This window comes from Misgurnus anguillicaudatus, chromosome 24, assembly GCF_027580225.2.
Source record: "Misgurnus anguillicaudatus chromosome 24, ASM2758022v2, whole genome shotgun sequence".
In the NCBI taxonomy this organism is placed as follows: Eukaryota; Metazoa; Chordata; class Actinopteri; order Cypriniformes; family Cobitidae; genus Misgurnus; species Misgurnus anguillicaudatus.
Window position 1 is genome coordinate 27,166,294 of NC_073360.2, and position 16,207 is coordinate 27,182,500.

The window sequence follows — 16,207 nt, forward strand, 5'->3', positions numbered from 1 at the left end:
CTAAGTATACAATTACAGGATCTTTACATTGACAAAGCATAAAAAACATTAAATAAACATTTTACAAACAAATATACGTAAAAAAGGATAGAAAGTTATAGTGTTATGTTATAGTGTTTTAGTTATGTCCTGTCGCAGCCAGGTTTGGGTTTATTGCATTCGAAGGTCGTTTATTGCAAGCTTTGATAGCTGCACCCTTCGGATTGAGAAACGGCGTCTCTCTCTCCTTCTCTTCTACATTACTAACTAAATAGAACAAACTACAACCTCAGTGTATGCTTGTGTTTTTCTGTTTGCATTTTTAAGTTTTCGGCACCGCTACAGCAGCCCTGAAGTAGAATTATGGGCGAATGCCAATCGGAAGTGAACATCATTATACGCTACTTTCTTTGAATAGCCCTTATAGTGGAAACAATAAAGTTGTAGTGCATGGATTTCTCTTAAAGTGTATGGTTGAATCTTTCAAAAACTGGCCCAATGAAAAAAAACGCAATTGTCTTTGTATCTCTAGATCCCTTGCGTGCCGTTTCCTTCCCGATATGCCCTTCAAGGGCACAAAACACCGTTTAGAATTCGCCCCATGTCGTCACTTCCGTTTGCGGAGAACGGAGGGGATTTGCGTTACCGAGCGACGGATAGGATTGACAGAGATTATTTCTGTACAAACAGCCATTAAAACATACACGTCGCGTTTTTGTCATGGATTAAAATTCAATGGTCTCTTTTCACGTCAGATCAGCGTTATACGCGTCACACAGGTGAGTAAATGTGCAGCTTTAGATGGATTGTACAGGTCAAGCATCTCTCTCCTCTCTCGATGTGACACGTAGCAGCCTGGGCAGAGCTGGGATTAGAGGATGCTTGACCCAGTCCGACAGGATAACATCATGGCTTCTATTCACACTTTATAATATATATAATCCTTCACATGCCCTTTTTTTTGTTATGGCTACAATTTTAACACCGGCCATATAGCATTGTCTTTCATAGGCCCGAGATTTCTGCATTTGAATTAAATGCTTTGACATTGGCTGGTATAAATGTATGCCCTTTGTATATATGATATGTTAAGATATGTATATATTATTTTATATGATTAATACAGAATGCATTCTTAAACGTTCAAGTCTGATTCATTTAATAGCTATTTTACACACCGTTTACTAGAAACATATACCACACATGCTTATATTTGTATATATTATATTGTAATTTTTTTTTAATTGCTGTGTTATCCCATATGAAAAATACTCTATACTTTAGTATTTACTATAGTAAATTGTAGTATACTGTACTACATTATATTAATTATTACTACACGTTATTAATGCATAATGTATTGCTCTAAAGTGTTAACTACAGTGAACTGATATAGTAGTATACTTTAATAATACTATGGTAAAGTAACATTTAATATTATTATGTAAAGTTTAAAAACACTATGGTATCTGGGAATTTTATCATAGTTTACTGCATTAAATACTGTATTACTATAATATATCATGTGGGATTTTGATTACTTTGCTCTTTATTATATTGTACTGCTCTTGAATAAGCCTTTAAGCATTTTAATGTACAAATTGTCATTGACATAAATGCATTTGACAAATTAACAGGAAACTATAGGATTTAGGCCTGTATTTTATTTTGCATCGTAGCCTTTCACGTGAAAAAATACTGTAATTTATTTTACTATGCACCATTAATTAATTGTAAAAAATCCTAGATACTATAATGTTATTGAAAATAGTACATATTTAAGTATACTAAAGTATATTTAAGTATACTACAGTATGTACTACAGTTTATCAACTCACTGTAGTTATTACTCGAGTCGGGATGCACCTATGCACAAATTTTGTGTTGGCCTGATATTTGGTTATTTAAAATGACATCTATGGATATCCATACTAGAGATAGAAAGTTTTGATTTTTACTCCTTGTTTCAAATTATTATGATGTGATAGAGCGTACAAACTGCAATTTTGTTTTCGTTGTCATTCAATTCAAAATAAATGATTTTGAACAACAGTATACTGCAATTAACTACAGTTTAGTCAGTGTTAAATGCCTGGTTTCACGGACAAGGCTTAGCTAAAGCCAGGACTTGGTCTTAGTTAAATTAACATGTTTAAGCATCTTTTATAAACATGCCTTAGAGAAAGACGTTACTGGTGTGTATCTTGAGAGTGGCACTGGCATATTTTAAGAAGATCTGTCATTGCAAGTTATTTTCAGGTGAGACAGCTCAAATGTGTTTTAGTCTAGGACTAGCTTTAAAGGGACATTCCACTTTATAACAAATACATCTGATAATTTACTCACCCCCATGTCATCCCCGATGTTTATGCTCCAGTGTTTACAAGTGTGGAGAAAGAGGACCGTTGCAACACTGTTGAATGTGGAATGATACTAATCAATGTTCAATTCAATTCAATTCAATTCAATTCAATTTTATTTATATAGCGCTTTTCACAAGTGTTAATTGTTGCAAAGCAGCTTTACATGAGAAGGTGTAGAGGAGAACACAGAAAATCAATAGATAATATAAGAAGTAGAGAAAGCGGTTAAACCGTACAAGCGAGCATATTAATAATGTAACGTAGACAGTAAAGTGCTAAGTTAAGCCAAAGTTGGCTGACTCTCCCTGGGATTAAAAACCCTCTAGGAAAAAAAGCCCAATGGGAAAAAGTCCTAGAAGGACAAAAACCCTTGGGAGGAATTAATATATATATATATATATATATAGAAACGGTAGGGATAGGAGGCGGGTAAGCGAATTAAACTGGTTTAGCCGGTGGTCGTTGGTCGGGCATCGGCTGGTCATCACGTTGAAGGACAGCCAGTGGATCAGTGATGCAATGATCTTCACAGCAACCGGAACTGGGTCTGTTTGTCTCATGGTCCTCGTGGTTGAGGACGAGACAGGGAGAGAAAAACAGAATTCTATTAGCGTAGGGGCCGTTCACATGCAATGCAAGTGTCAAACATTATAGTGGTTCAAGTCGGCTCGGTTCCAGACAGGCTAACTATTGCGGCAATAGTATATTACCCATATGAGGTATGTGAGTGCTTTGTTCTAGACAAACTAACTTACTGCGGGAAATGTACATTTACTGGACATTTTATGTGAATGCTTTGTTAAAGAAGAATGTCTTAAGTTTAGATTTAAATTGATCGACTGTGTCTGATACTCGAACATTATTTGGTAAATCATTCCAGAGCTTAGGGGCTAAGTAGGAAAAGGATCTACCACCTTTAGACACTTTTGATATTCTAGGGATAATTAAGTGACCAGAATTTTGTGAGCGCAGTTTACGTGATGGATTGTATTCTGATAGTAGTTCTTTAATATACGAAGGCGCTAGGCCATTTAAGGCTTTGTAGGTGATTAGTAATATTTTAAATTGTATACGATATTTAACTGGTAGCCAGTGTAAAGATGCCAGAATTGGACTGATGTGGTCATACTTTTTAGATCGAGTAAGCACTCTTGCGGCGGCGTTTTGAACCAGCTGTAGCTTGTTTACCTGATTTGCATGGCATCCCCCGAGTAACGAGTTACAATAGTCTATTCTAGAGGTCATAAAAGCATGTATAAGCTTTTCTGCGTCTGATGCAGACAGCATATGGCGTATTTTTGAGATATTTCTAAGATGGAAGAATGCTGTGCGGCAGATGTTGGCGATATGACTATCAAAAGATAGATTGCTGTCGGACATTACGCCTAAATTCTTAACCATGGAAGATGGCACCACCGTGCAGCCATCTATGGGCAACTTGTAATCTGACATATTATGTTTGTAGCGATTCGGTTCAATAATAAGTATCTCTGTTTTATTGGAGTTTAGCATAAGAAAGTTTTGTGCCATCCAGTCCCTAATATCACTAATGCAGTCTGTTAGCTTAGAAAACTGGTGGGTTTCGCTAGGATGCGACGAGATGTAAAGCTGGGTATCATCCGCATAGCAGTGAAAACTTATGTTATGTTTCCTGATAATGTCTCCTAGAGGTAACATATATAACGAGAATAGGATAGGGCCTAGAACTGATCCCTGAGGTATGCCGTATTTAACGGGGGAGTGATATGACTCTTCCTCATTTACATAAACAAAGTGATATCGATTGGTTAGATACGATCTGAACCAGGCTAACGCCTGACCACTGATGCCAACATAGTTTTCTAGTCTATTGAGTAAGATTGTGTGATCTATTGTGTCAAAGGCTGCACTAAGGTCTAGTAATATAAGGATTGAGATTTCACCACGATCGGATGTTAATAGGAGGTCATTTGTAACTCTAAGCAGCGCTGTCTCTGTGCTATGGTGGGGCCTGAATCCTGATTGGAACTTTTCATATGTATTATTATTTTCTACGAATGTGCGTAGCTGGCTTGCCACTACTTTTTCTAATATTTTAGAAAGAAAAGGTAGATTTGAGATTGGTCTAAAGTTATTAAGATCTCCCTGGTCAAGGTTTTGTTTTTTAATGAGCGGTCTAATAACTGCTAGTTTGAAAGCTGTTGGAACGTATCCTAATTCTAGAGATGAGTTAAAGATATTAAGTACCGTGTCTGACACTACATGAAATACCTCTTTTAGTAATTTTGTGGGAACGGGGTCTAGTATACAGGACGATGATTTGGATGACGTTACTAGTTTAGAGAGCTCTTCTATTGTAGTAGGATTAAATGACTCAAGATGTTCGTTTGGTAATCTAGTGGAAAATGTACTATTGGGTAGAGTGATGGCTGCTTGCGTAGTTTCTATGTTTTCCCTAATAAACATAATTTTGTTAGTAAAGAAGTTCATGAAGTCATCACTATTGTGTTGGAGTTTACTATTGGTTTCTGTTTGTTCTTTGTTTCTAGTCAGTTTCGCAACTGTGCTAAATAGAAAACGAGGGTTGTTATGATTTTCTTTAATAAGCGTACTGAGATAGGTAGATCTGGCAGTTTTAATAGCCTGTCTGTAGTGTTGAACACTCTCTTTCCATGCTGAACGCCATACCTCTAACTTTGTGTTTCGGTAGTTTCTTTCCATTTTTCTAGCTACTTTTTTAAGGGCTGCAGTATGATGGTCATACCATGGAGCTGGCGGTTTTTCTTTGATTCTCTTTTTTCGAATGGGAGCAACGGCATCCAACGTGCTAGAGCAGACGTTGTTCAGGTTTTCTATTATAATATCTAGATCTTCACGATTATCTGCTACATGTTTCATTTGAGACAGGTCTGGAAGAGTGCTAATAAAGCTATCTTTAGTGGTGGAAATTATTGTTCTGGCTAATCTGTAGCATGTTGTAGGCTGAGCGGTCCTATCTAGAAGTATTGTGCATGACACAAGGCAATGGTCTGAAACGGCATCGCTCTGGGGTGATATTTCGATGTCATTAATATTGAGTCCGAGTGACAGAATTAAGTCTAGTGTGTGATTACGAGTATGCGTGGGCCCTGACACGTTTTGTTTAATGCCGAGAGAATTTAGAACATCCATAAACGCACGTCCTAATGCATCTTTTGGATTATCCACATGGATATTAAAATCACCAACGATAAGAGCTTTATCTACAGTGACTGTAAGCTCAGATAGGAAGTCTGCTATTTCTTTAAGAAAATCTGTGTGGTGGCCTGGAGGCCTATATATGGTAGCTAAAATGAACGAAAGTCGTTTGTTGTTGCGATCAGTTATTTCCATATTTAACAGTATTATTTCAAACGAATTAAATTTTAGGTTGGATTTATGGTTTACTTTGAATATTTTATTGTATATTGTAGCTACACCACCCCCTCCCCCTATTAGACGAGGAACATGTTTATAATAATAGTCTTGTGGGGTGGATTCGTTTAAACTGGTGTAATCGTCTGCTTTAAGCCAGGTTTCTGTTAAACAGAGTGCATCTAAGTTTTGGTCAGTAATTATTTCATTGATAATTGGTTCTTTGTTGGTAAGTGATCTAATGTTAAGAAGGCCGAATTTTAACATTTGAGTTTCATCTGTTAATGTATTATGTTCTAGTTTTATGTTAATAAGATTTGTACGAGACGAGGTAAGCGGTGCTCTGTATTTATTTGTTCGAGGAACAGACACAGTCGAGATGTGTTGGTACTCTGTTAAAAAAGGCTCTATGTGCTGGGATATATGTGATCTTGACATGTCAAGGCAGCCAAGACTGATGGGTAAGCCGATCTGTCTGTTTCCTGACCTGGGCCCTGGATAGTCAGACAGTTTATTTTTGTCAGTTTATTGTTTAAAATGGTCTGAAAGTGTGCGTTTCACATGTGTAACCCGTGACCTTTCGACGTGATTACGTAATACGTAATAGGGATGTGCATTTATACAATTAGTTCATTTCGATTGATCCATAGGTCGGAAGAACGACTACTCAATTAATTGGGGGCGGGGAGATCAAAGGGGCGGGGCATACACGTCATGGTGAAAATAAATATATTTTTATTAAAACACTCAAATAAAACTTAATTTTGAAGAAACTATGACAGAACAATGAAAACATACTAGATTATTAATGAATTAAATGTTTTTAACAAAAAACCTCTAACAGGAATAGCTGCGTGATGAAGTGAAAGTAAAGGGTTAATAAACACAAACTGATGCGCTTTCTGCGCACTCTACATAATATTAAGCCTTAAATGTATTATACAACATGCATCTATCTGCACAAAATGCAAGACTTCAACTAAGTTATGTACAGAAAGTTTAACTCCCATTGTGGACGTGCACCATTTAGGCCATGTTTACATTAGACCATTTGCGTTTTAAAACGGCATTTTAAAATGAAAACGATCCTCGTTTATACTGGCATTTTAAAAAGAATCTTCATCCACACTATACACCACCATAAACGCATGAATCATGAACAATCATGTAACTGGGCATGCGCATAAAAGTGTAAAATAACTTATTACTCTAATAATAGCTTACCTTTGCGCGTTTACGCAGCCTAGGGGGTGTGCGATATTGACAAAAAGTCATACATGGGTCCTTTGCTGGCAACTATAACAGACACTATTTTTGAACCTATAGAAATGTGTTTGGGAAAGTCTTATACTGTTCTATCTCCCCCCTACAACATATTAATATGATTATAGGTTAATTTTGATTTTATAACTAAACAGAAAGGTCTTTATGATTTAAAAAGAAAGCATTCAAGTGAACAGTACTAAACAGTAGCGAACTTTAATCAAACATAGTAAGAGGTGAAGTATTGCTTTAGCCTATCAGAAATGCTTATTGCATTAATTTTTAAAAGTGAGCGAGGTCCGTGCACGTCCTCCACTAGCAACACAGAATAACGTTAGCTAAAAGTGCAAGCGCCTAAACGAGCATTATATATTAATGACGTTGGGTTTATTGTTTTTATTAATTTAAATTCACAAAACTTATCAACAAAACATCGATTAAAATTAAGAGACAAATTATCTGAAACGAAATTCATTTTAAAGTAGCAAACAAAACTTACATTAAACTGGAAAATAATGTCTGACCCATTACAATTCTCCCTTCATATTGGCCTTTACAACGCCTATATGGCGTTTTAAATTACAGTCTATCTTTCGTAAGCTAACTAAATTTAAACAAAACATAAACACTTATACTGTTCTATCTCCCCCCTACAACATATTAATATGATTAATAGGTTAATTTTGATTTTATAACCTATCAGAAAGGTCTTTATGATTTTAAAAGAAAGCATTCAAGTGAACAGTACTAAATAGTAGCAAACTTAAAGCAAAAATAAATTTCAGCAAATGCAAACTTCAATCAAACATAGTAAGAGGTGAAGTGTTGCTTTAGCCTACCCGAAATGCTTATTGCATTAATTTTTATAAGTGTGCGAGGTCTGTGCACGTCCTCCGGTGGCAACACACAAATAAAAGCGCAAGCGCCTAAACAAGCATTATATTAATGACGTTGAGTTTATTGTTTTTATTAATTTATATTCACAAAACTTATCAACAAAACATCGATTAAAATTAAGAGACAATTTATCTGAAACGAAATTCATTTTAAAGTAGCAAACAAAACTTACATTAAACTGGAAAATAATGTCTGACCCATTACAATTCTCCCTTCATATTGGCTTTTGCAACGCCCTATATAGCGTTTAAAATTACAGTCTATCTTTCGTAAGCTAACTAAATTTAAACAAAACATAAACACATTAAACCCAACAATACTCAAACATTAATATAAAACAGATATTGTCATTATCTATAAGGATGCATGTTAAAACAATCCGATATAGCGTTTATAATAGCTGGTTGGTAGATGTTTAGCCTACTATTTTTGGCAAAACCTCCGTTGCAAACCTCCATTTACCTGAATAAAAATATTTTTTCATTGAAAATGATGCGCTGTCACGTTAACATCAGCTGTTCGTTTACATAAGACTCCGTCTACGTTCATTTACACTCAGAGCAACGTCTGAGTTCTCAAACTAAAACAGGGTCTTCAGCGTTTGCGGGTCGAAAACGGTGATGTAGTGTAGATGAAAGGCGTAAACGTAGCAAAAGTAACGCGTTTTAAAGGATAAATGCATTAATGTAAACATAGCCTTACAGCGCGCTTCAAACACGCCCAGTCAAAGCATAAGCTTCATAACATTAAGCTGGTTGAAGTCTTTTGCCATCATTTTAACGATTAACTGTGTTGTGTGACTTGTGTCGTCCTCTTACCTGTTCTCAGTCAAGATGTAATGTTAATGCTCGTATGGGTCTCTGCTCTGCTGAAAAAAACAATAAAACCATTACAGAAAATTCTAATGGTTTCCATTAAAATACCAATAGAAACCATTAGCTTTTACCATTAAAACCACTACACTGTACTGTGTTTTGGGCCATATTCCATTAGAACCAATACATAGAACCAATAAAACCAATACATACCATTAGAGGCCATTAGAGGTGTGCGGAATTATCGGTTTGTTTTTTAATCATGCATGGTAATGTTATGTCATACGCCGGTCTGCGGAGCTCAACACGATGTCAAACCCCTATCTCCAGACCCAGTCTTTACTTCCACAGGCGCTTGTAACGCTAACCAGACATCCATATGCCGCCATAACCACAATAAATAAATAAATAAACCCACATGTTCATAATTTTCGTGATCGATCATCAATGCCACGTTCCATCCCTAATACGTAAGGTCACGCTGGTGCGTCACATACTAGTGCAAGATCAGAAGTTGTGGTTTAAATGTTTTTTTTTTTTTTTTGCGAAAATGACTATCATTTCGCTAGATCAGACTCTTATGCCTCGGTTGGGATCGTTTAGAGCCCTTTGAAGCTGGATTGAAACTGCAATTTTAAATTGCATTAAAACTGTAAACTGTTGAGGTCCACTATTTGAAAAAAAATCCTGGAATGTTTATTTTAGTATTTTCTTTTCGACTGAACAAATAAAGGGATCAACATCTTAGATGACATGGGGGTGAATAAATTATTAGGATTTTTTTATGAAAGTGCAGTAATCCTTTAATAAGCCTTGTTTGTGAAACCAGGGAAAACTATACTACAGTATTTCTTCATGTGGGCTGTGTTTTATTCTGTGCAATGTCTTTAAGTTATCATGATTTTGAGCTCAGAACTGTTTTCCTCTGAATACTCATTTATGATATATCATTTATTGTAGACATTCATCATGACAGACAGTATTTTAAGCAAAGCTGCCACTATGGAAATACCCATCAACAGCAACGGGGACACCAGGACGGCAGAAGATGACAGTCTTGAGCAGGTGTGCGTCCACTTTCCTTTAAACAGATGTGTTAAATGATCAATAAACTAAACATGAATTTGCCGTGACATTTTCTGATGAGTCTGTGTGGGAGGTTTAGATATAGTAGGCTTTGAAACTGCTGTAAATAATGACAATCAAATGAAGTTGATGTGATGGTCTGTTGTGCATGGCACATAAAGGACGTGTGCGTCTTTCTTTTTGTCTTCATCTTCACGTTTTGTTTCTTTATGTCTCATTCTGCACAGATTGGTGGGAGCTTAGATGAGATTGTAGGCAAACTGCCAGTGTCCATGGTGAGGGAGAGTTTGTGGGTGTATATGTAGGCCTGTTCCGTCTGATTTAATGTGGTGGATGTGTTTGCATATTAGCACAAAGTGTAGTTATTATCATAAGATGTGTTGGTAAAATGTCAGATTTAATTTAGGAGCTGTTTGAAAGTCACCAAATCAAATAAATATATAGAGAAAAGTAAAACAGTCATGCAAACTAAATTTACAAACTAAACTATTTGCTGAACGTATAGTATTAGGATTTGTATCTTTCCCTACCTGATATGCACATTTTGTACTACATGTGTGAAGTTTTTCTGCGTAATAAATTGCAATATTACGTTTGCTCATTTTAAATAATCATTTGCTACTGTATTGTCTGGTCTGCTGTACTTGTAACCTTTAGGACCTGCAGCAGGTGATGGTGTCTGGACCCAACCTGAATGAAACCAGCATTGTGTCTGGAGGCTATGGGGGAGCAGCAGAAAGCATCATACCCACTAGTTCTATCAAAGGTAACACTTTATTTTGTTCAAATGTCACATTTATATTTAAACTTTATGATGTATTTGGGTCATGCAACTTTTTTGCATAATGGGTTTTTGAGTCTAAGATTTTCTGACGTGAATGTTTAGGGCCGGCCATTCGCTTCAACCCGGAGTATTTTGAAAGAAGATGTGGCCACGCCCCCAAACCAGGTGTCTGTGTGCGCATGCAAACTCAAAGGAAAATCTCTTTTTAATCTTTCTCTTTGCAGCTTTCCGTCTCTTTCCGTCATTGGGTATAAATTGCTCTGGGGAGAAAGTGTCAGTCAGCTTTCTAACAATCGTTTGGCTCTTTTTTACAGGGTATGGAGGACAGTGGCATGTTGGATTGCATGTTTTTTTCTCTGCAAACATATTTATAACAAGATGAATAATTATTTGAATGGTTGGCCTAAACACATCAACAACCGAACCGTAAAAGCAACCGAACAGCAGCCATCTTGCTTTCATTCATTTTAATCATCTGCTTCCATCTTTTTACATCACCATCTTTAATGGCATCACTTTCTTCTCTTTTGGTCACTTTGCTTGTATAAACCTTCATATTTTACCCTTTAACTCTTATTTTTTGTGGAAACATGTTCTGTAATGTTTAACTCAAAGATCAGCCTGGTCATCGATATTATTTTGTTTTATATATGTACATATTTTTATTTCAGTCTATGAAATCATAATGTTTTGAACATGCGCCCATCAGCCCTAATGGCCTCTTCACATATGCTAAATCACCATCCCATTCCTCCACCCGTCCACTCACCCCCATGTCATTCATTTCAGACATCCGCTCCAAGTCAAGGGGCATCCCACCCAGCCAATCAGCTGCCAGTCGGATAGCAAGCCAGCCGGGACATTATCCAGGTATCTCAATTAGAGCATTTGCGTTTTAAAACGGCATTTTAAAATGAAAACGATCCTTGTTTATACTGGCATTTTAAAAAGAATCTTCATCCACACTATACACGACCATAAACGCATGAAACATGACCAATCACGTAACTGGGCATGCGCATTAAAGTGTAAAATAACTTATTACTTTAATAATAGCTTACCTTTGCGCATTTAGGGGTGTGCGATATTGACAAAATACCTGGATCCTTTGCCGGCAACTACAACAGACACTATTTTTGAACCTATAAAAATGTGTTTGGGAAAGTCTTATATTGTTCTAACTTCCCACCTACAACATATTAATATGATTAATAGGTTAATGTTGATGTTTTAAACCAAACAGAAAGGTCTCCAAAAAGGAAGCATTCAAGTGAACAGTAGCCTACTAAACAGTAGCGAACTTGAAGCAAAAACAATTTCAGCAAATGCAAACTTCAGTCAAACATAATAAGAGGTGAAGTATAGCTTTAGCCTACAGAAATGCTTATTGCTTTAATGTAGGGAGTTCCTCTTCAACCATTTCACGCTGTTATATTTATAATAGTTCATTGTTCGCAGTTCATATTTATGATCTTAGTCCATTTTTACATTTTCGTACAAACTGACTGTATTCTTCAGAAAAACACCAAATAACTTGGTTAACGTTGAAGTGTGCGAGGTCCGTGCACGTCCTCCGCTAGCAACACAGAAATAGCTAAAAGCGCAATCGGCTAAACGAGCATTTAATATTAACATGACATTGATTTTATTGTTTTAATTAATTTATATAACAAAACTTATCAACAAAACATCGATTAAAATTAAGAGACAAATTATATGAAACGAAATTCATTTTAAAGTACCAAAAAAATGTTTACTTTAAAAATGATGCGCTGTCACGTTAACATCAGACTCCGTCTTCGTTCATTTACACTGCAGCGCAACGTCTGAGTTCTCAAACTAAAACAGGGTCTGCAGCGTTTGCGAACGAATCCGTTTATGAGTGCCGAAAACGGTGGTGTAGTGTAAATGAAAGGCGTAAACGTAGCAAAAGTAACGCGTTTTAAAGGATAAACGCATTAATGTAAACATAGCCTCATGACCTCCCCACCTCTTCCTGTGACTGCCAGACATCTTTTCACCCCATTATTATCAGCCATTATTCATTAGCCATCAACACACCTTTTTTAGACTCTTGGATCCATTTTTTTGCGGGTTACGGTGAAAAAAATGAATGATTTACACGATTACATGAGTGAGAGTACCAATGCTAAATAAATGTTTCATTTTTAGATTTATAAATAGTATTTCAAAGACTGGTTTGCTATGTTGTTGATGCCATGACCTAATTTTTACATATAAATAGCCAATTTCTGTCAGTGTTGGCTACAGTATTAAACCACGCCCACACCAAAAATCCACCTTCTGCTAACAGTACATGTGTTACACTTAATGCAAAACGAAAATAATAATCAGCGTATGACATCAAAGTACTACAGAAGTGCTCTTGCAGTACTTAAATTTCATCTGCCAGTCCTTTGTCATATGGCCAACATAGTTAGTGTCAGTTTGTGGCAGTAAAACTCTTCCTAAATGATCTCTTGTCAGCTCCCGGCATGCACCATAGCAACAGCAACCCATCCATGTTTTCGGAGGAAGCCACAAGAGGAGTAGCTGTCGAGAAATTTGACAGCATGAAAAAATGGAGCATCAACACTTACAAGGTTCAGAACATGCACTTGTGTAGATAAGCATAACTTCATTTGTACCTCCTCCTTATATTCAAATGAATTTGTATCATCTCTGTCCCCTGTTTATCAACAGTGCACCAAGCAGATGTTTTCAGAGCGTTTTGGCCGTGGTATAAAAACAGTGGACCTGGAGCTTGAGGCGCAGATCGATGTGCTAAGAGAGACCAAACTAAAGTACGAGTGCATTCTGAGACTCGCACGAGCGCTCACCAGCCACTTCTACAACATGGTGCAGACTCAGCAAGCTCTTGGGGATACGTTTGCTGATCTTAGCCAGAAATCCCCAGAACTTCAGGTACTGATTTAGTGTCCCAGCCTTTTAAATGTCCAAGATGTTAAATAGTTTTAAATTGTTTTTCTGTTAACAAAATTTTTGAGTAAAGCAATGCACAAAACACAGTGATGAAACAAGTGATGATTTTTTGGGAATGTAGGTCAATTATGTAATTTTCTTAGTGGATTAAATGACTGAACAGAAAGATATAAAGATATCTCACCATATTTTAGGAATAAGACAACATACAGTATCGGTATTGTATTTATTTTGCAATTGAAGCAGGTATATTTTCTATTGATTGGTTCATTGTTGTTGTTTTATGGTTTCATATACAGTTTAAAAACATTTAACCTAAACCTCATTTAAATTCTTCAGGATGAGTTTGGCTACAATGCAGAAACACAAAGACTGCTATGCAAGAATGGAGAGACGCTCCTTGGTGCCATCAATTTCTTTGTTTCCAGTATTAATACATTAGTCAACAAAACTATGGAGGACACTTTAATGACCATCAAGATGTTTGAGAATGCAAGGTAACAAAAGTTATTTCCAGATTTAAATCAAACGTTTTCTTAAGTGCTCACAGTTCTGTGTAGGACCTACAGCATAGCCTCCACACCGTAGGCTACGGGTCGGTTTTCATTCATACTTCTACGTCATTGTTCGCGTCGACGTGCACATAGAAATGCGGATCACTAGTAGGCAGTGTCCACAACGGGCATGTATCAAGGCAAAGCCAAACAAGAAGCAGCTTGATGTTGGAGAAGCATCAGCAGCGATGGAAGTAAATAGATTGCGACTTTTGTTGCAGCTTGAGTTAAAGTCGAAATGAAAAACTAAAATTTTTTTTTTACAAATGACTTGTTTGTGAGCCTTATTATTTAAACAAACAAAAAAAATCATGTGCCCTTATAATCTTTAATCAAAAACACAAATCTCCTCCCCTCCTAGAAAGGATCTCTCCTTACTTCCATTCATATGATATGCCAGGTGGGCAGGGTCGGGGAAAAAATTGCAGTGATTAGCAATTAACAAAATGACCCAACTGTAAATGATCCAATCAATTCTTGATGGTTGAATTCAAGTCCAGCCCTATCTCTTTTTTATTTCAGAAGCCGTTTCATATATGTCACCACAGGGAAAATAAGACAATCGCTACTTCCGTTTCATGACGACTTTAACCCTTAATCAGTCTTAATCAGACCCCACTGAACTTTCCCTTCATTTTTTAAAAGTGTTACCTTCATCTCAGGGCGTGAAACTCGTAAATAATCCATCTAAACATGCACAAAAAATTGGGCTTGATTTGGTTGCTCTAAAGTTGTGTAAAAACATTACTGTTTAAGGTGTTTGGGGTCAAAATGACCCCACATTGAAAATGAATGGAAAAAATTACATTTTGAATTAATGGGAAAATGGAGAAAAAAAGTAAATCCATTATAAATCTGAAAATTTCTACATATAAACCATGGTCTGGTCATGGAGCATAATTAAAATTGGAACAAACTTTCCATCTCATACACACACACTCAAAATACACATTTTTTATTGTATTTCAGAATGTTTAAATATATATTCACAATATATATATCATAAAGTTGTGAGGAGAAGTTGAAGCATCAAGAAAAACTAAGTGAAAATGAAATGATTGTATGGACCTCTATTGCACTGGTTCTCAAACTTTTTCCGCGTGCGGCCCCCCTTGTGTACAGTGCATTCCTTCGCGCCCCCCCCCCAAAAAAAAATTATGAGAAAAAAACTGTTCTAAAATTTAACATTTTAATAAAACAAAACAAATTAAGTTATACAAAGTAATGCTGTTGGTTAGTAGCCTTATTTTTTTTTAGGTTTAATTACACAGAATTCATGATAAATTAATGTATTTTATAAAATGTCATAAAACTGGGGCCCCCTGGCACCATCTCGCGGCCCCCAGTTTGAGAATCAGTGCTCTATTGGATACATGTGGTCATTGCACTTTCTTTCTTGAATTATAATTTCTAAGTTCGAAGTTTTTCACACAAACCAGCAGATGTCAGTATTCTATCTCTAACACAATAGAGCAAGGTCCAAAAACAATTAAGATCGACATTTAAGTGATTATTCCTTTAAAACAAAAATTTTCATGAGCCAATTTATGTCCTAGTTATAGTAATTGTGCGGTAAATAGGTAAAAAACTTCCAAATTTACACAAAAACACAGCATAAATGTATAGTTGAGAAGTAAATAAAAAAACATATAGTTTTCCATATAAAATTTGTATATTTCCTTATGCCATCGCTCCATAAAAGTTTGGGTATATCAGTTATCCTTTTTGAACACTGATGACATCTTGGCCCATATTTGTTTTTAGTGTAGCAAGAGGAAAAATGCGTATGAGGAAATGCAACACAGATTTTTTTTGTCCTGACGAGAGAGATTCTAGTAGACCAATCACAACGCTTGCGGTCTGCATAGAGTGGACGCATTGTCACAATTCTGTAGAGATGCACATCAAGTTATACAGCCTACGTATAGCCTACGGTGTAGATTTTACGCAGAACCATAAATCGGCCTTTAGTAACTTTCTTCCTACCTATCATTACATCAGTGCACATTAAAAAAGATAAAAATGAGTTGTGTTTTATTATCTTTTATAAAAACCCAATACAGTGTTCATAAACATATTCCTTCTTGTATTATTTTTAGACTGGAGTACGATGCCTACAGGACAGACCTGGAAGAGCTGAGTGTAGGTCCG

At 36.2% G+C, this 16,207-nt stretch overlaps 1 protein-coding gene across 6 annotated transcripts in view; it reads left to right on the top strand.

The window, feature by feature from the left end:
- The first annotated feature begins 524 nt into the window (after window positions 1-524).
- arfip2a (ADP-ribosylation factor interacting protein 2a) overlaps window positions 525-16,207 on the top strand; it is a 16,970-nt gene continuing 1,287 nt past the window's right edge. The window contains exons 1-10 of one of the 6 annotated variants that reach the window (XM_055196910.2): window positions 525-758; window positions 9,650-9,754; window positions 10,003-10,050; window positions 10,433-10,541; window positions 10,662-10,724; window positions 11,349-11,429; window positions 13,047-13,162; window positions 13,263-13,484; window positions 13,842-13,999; window positions 16,156-16,207. The exon at window positions 16,156-16,207 is cut by the window's right edge and continues 123 nt beyond it. In XM_055196910.2, coding sequence (XP_055052885.1) covers window positions 540-758; window positions 9,650-9,754; window positions 10,003-10,050; window positions 10,433-10,541; window positions 10,662-10,724; window positions 11,349-11,429; window positions 13,047-13,162; window positions 13,263-13,484; window positions 13,842-13,999; window positions 16,156-16,207 — 1,173 coding nt within the window. In that variant the 5' untranslated portion in view covers window positions 525-539. The remainder of the gene's footprint in view (window positions 759-9,649; window positions 9,755-10,002; window positions 10,051-10,432; window positions 10,542-10,661; window positions 10,725-11,348; window positions 11,430-13,046; window positions 13,163-13,262; window positions 13,485-13,841; window positions 14,000-16,155) is intronic. The other 5 variants (XM_055196912.2, XM_055196911.2, XM_055196914.2 and 2 more) reach the window with 5 other exon arrangements.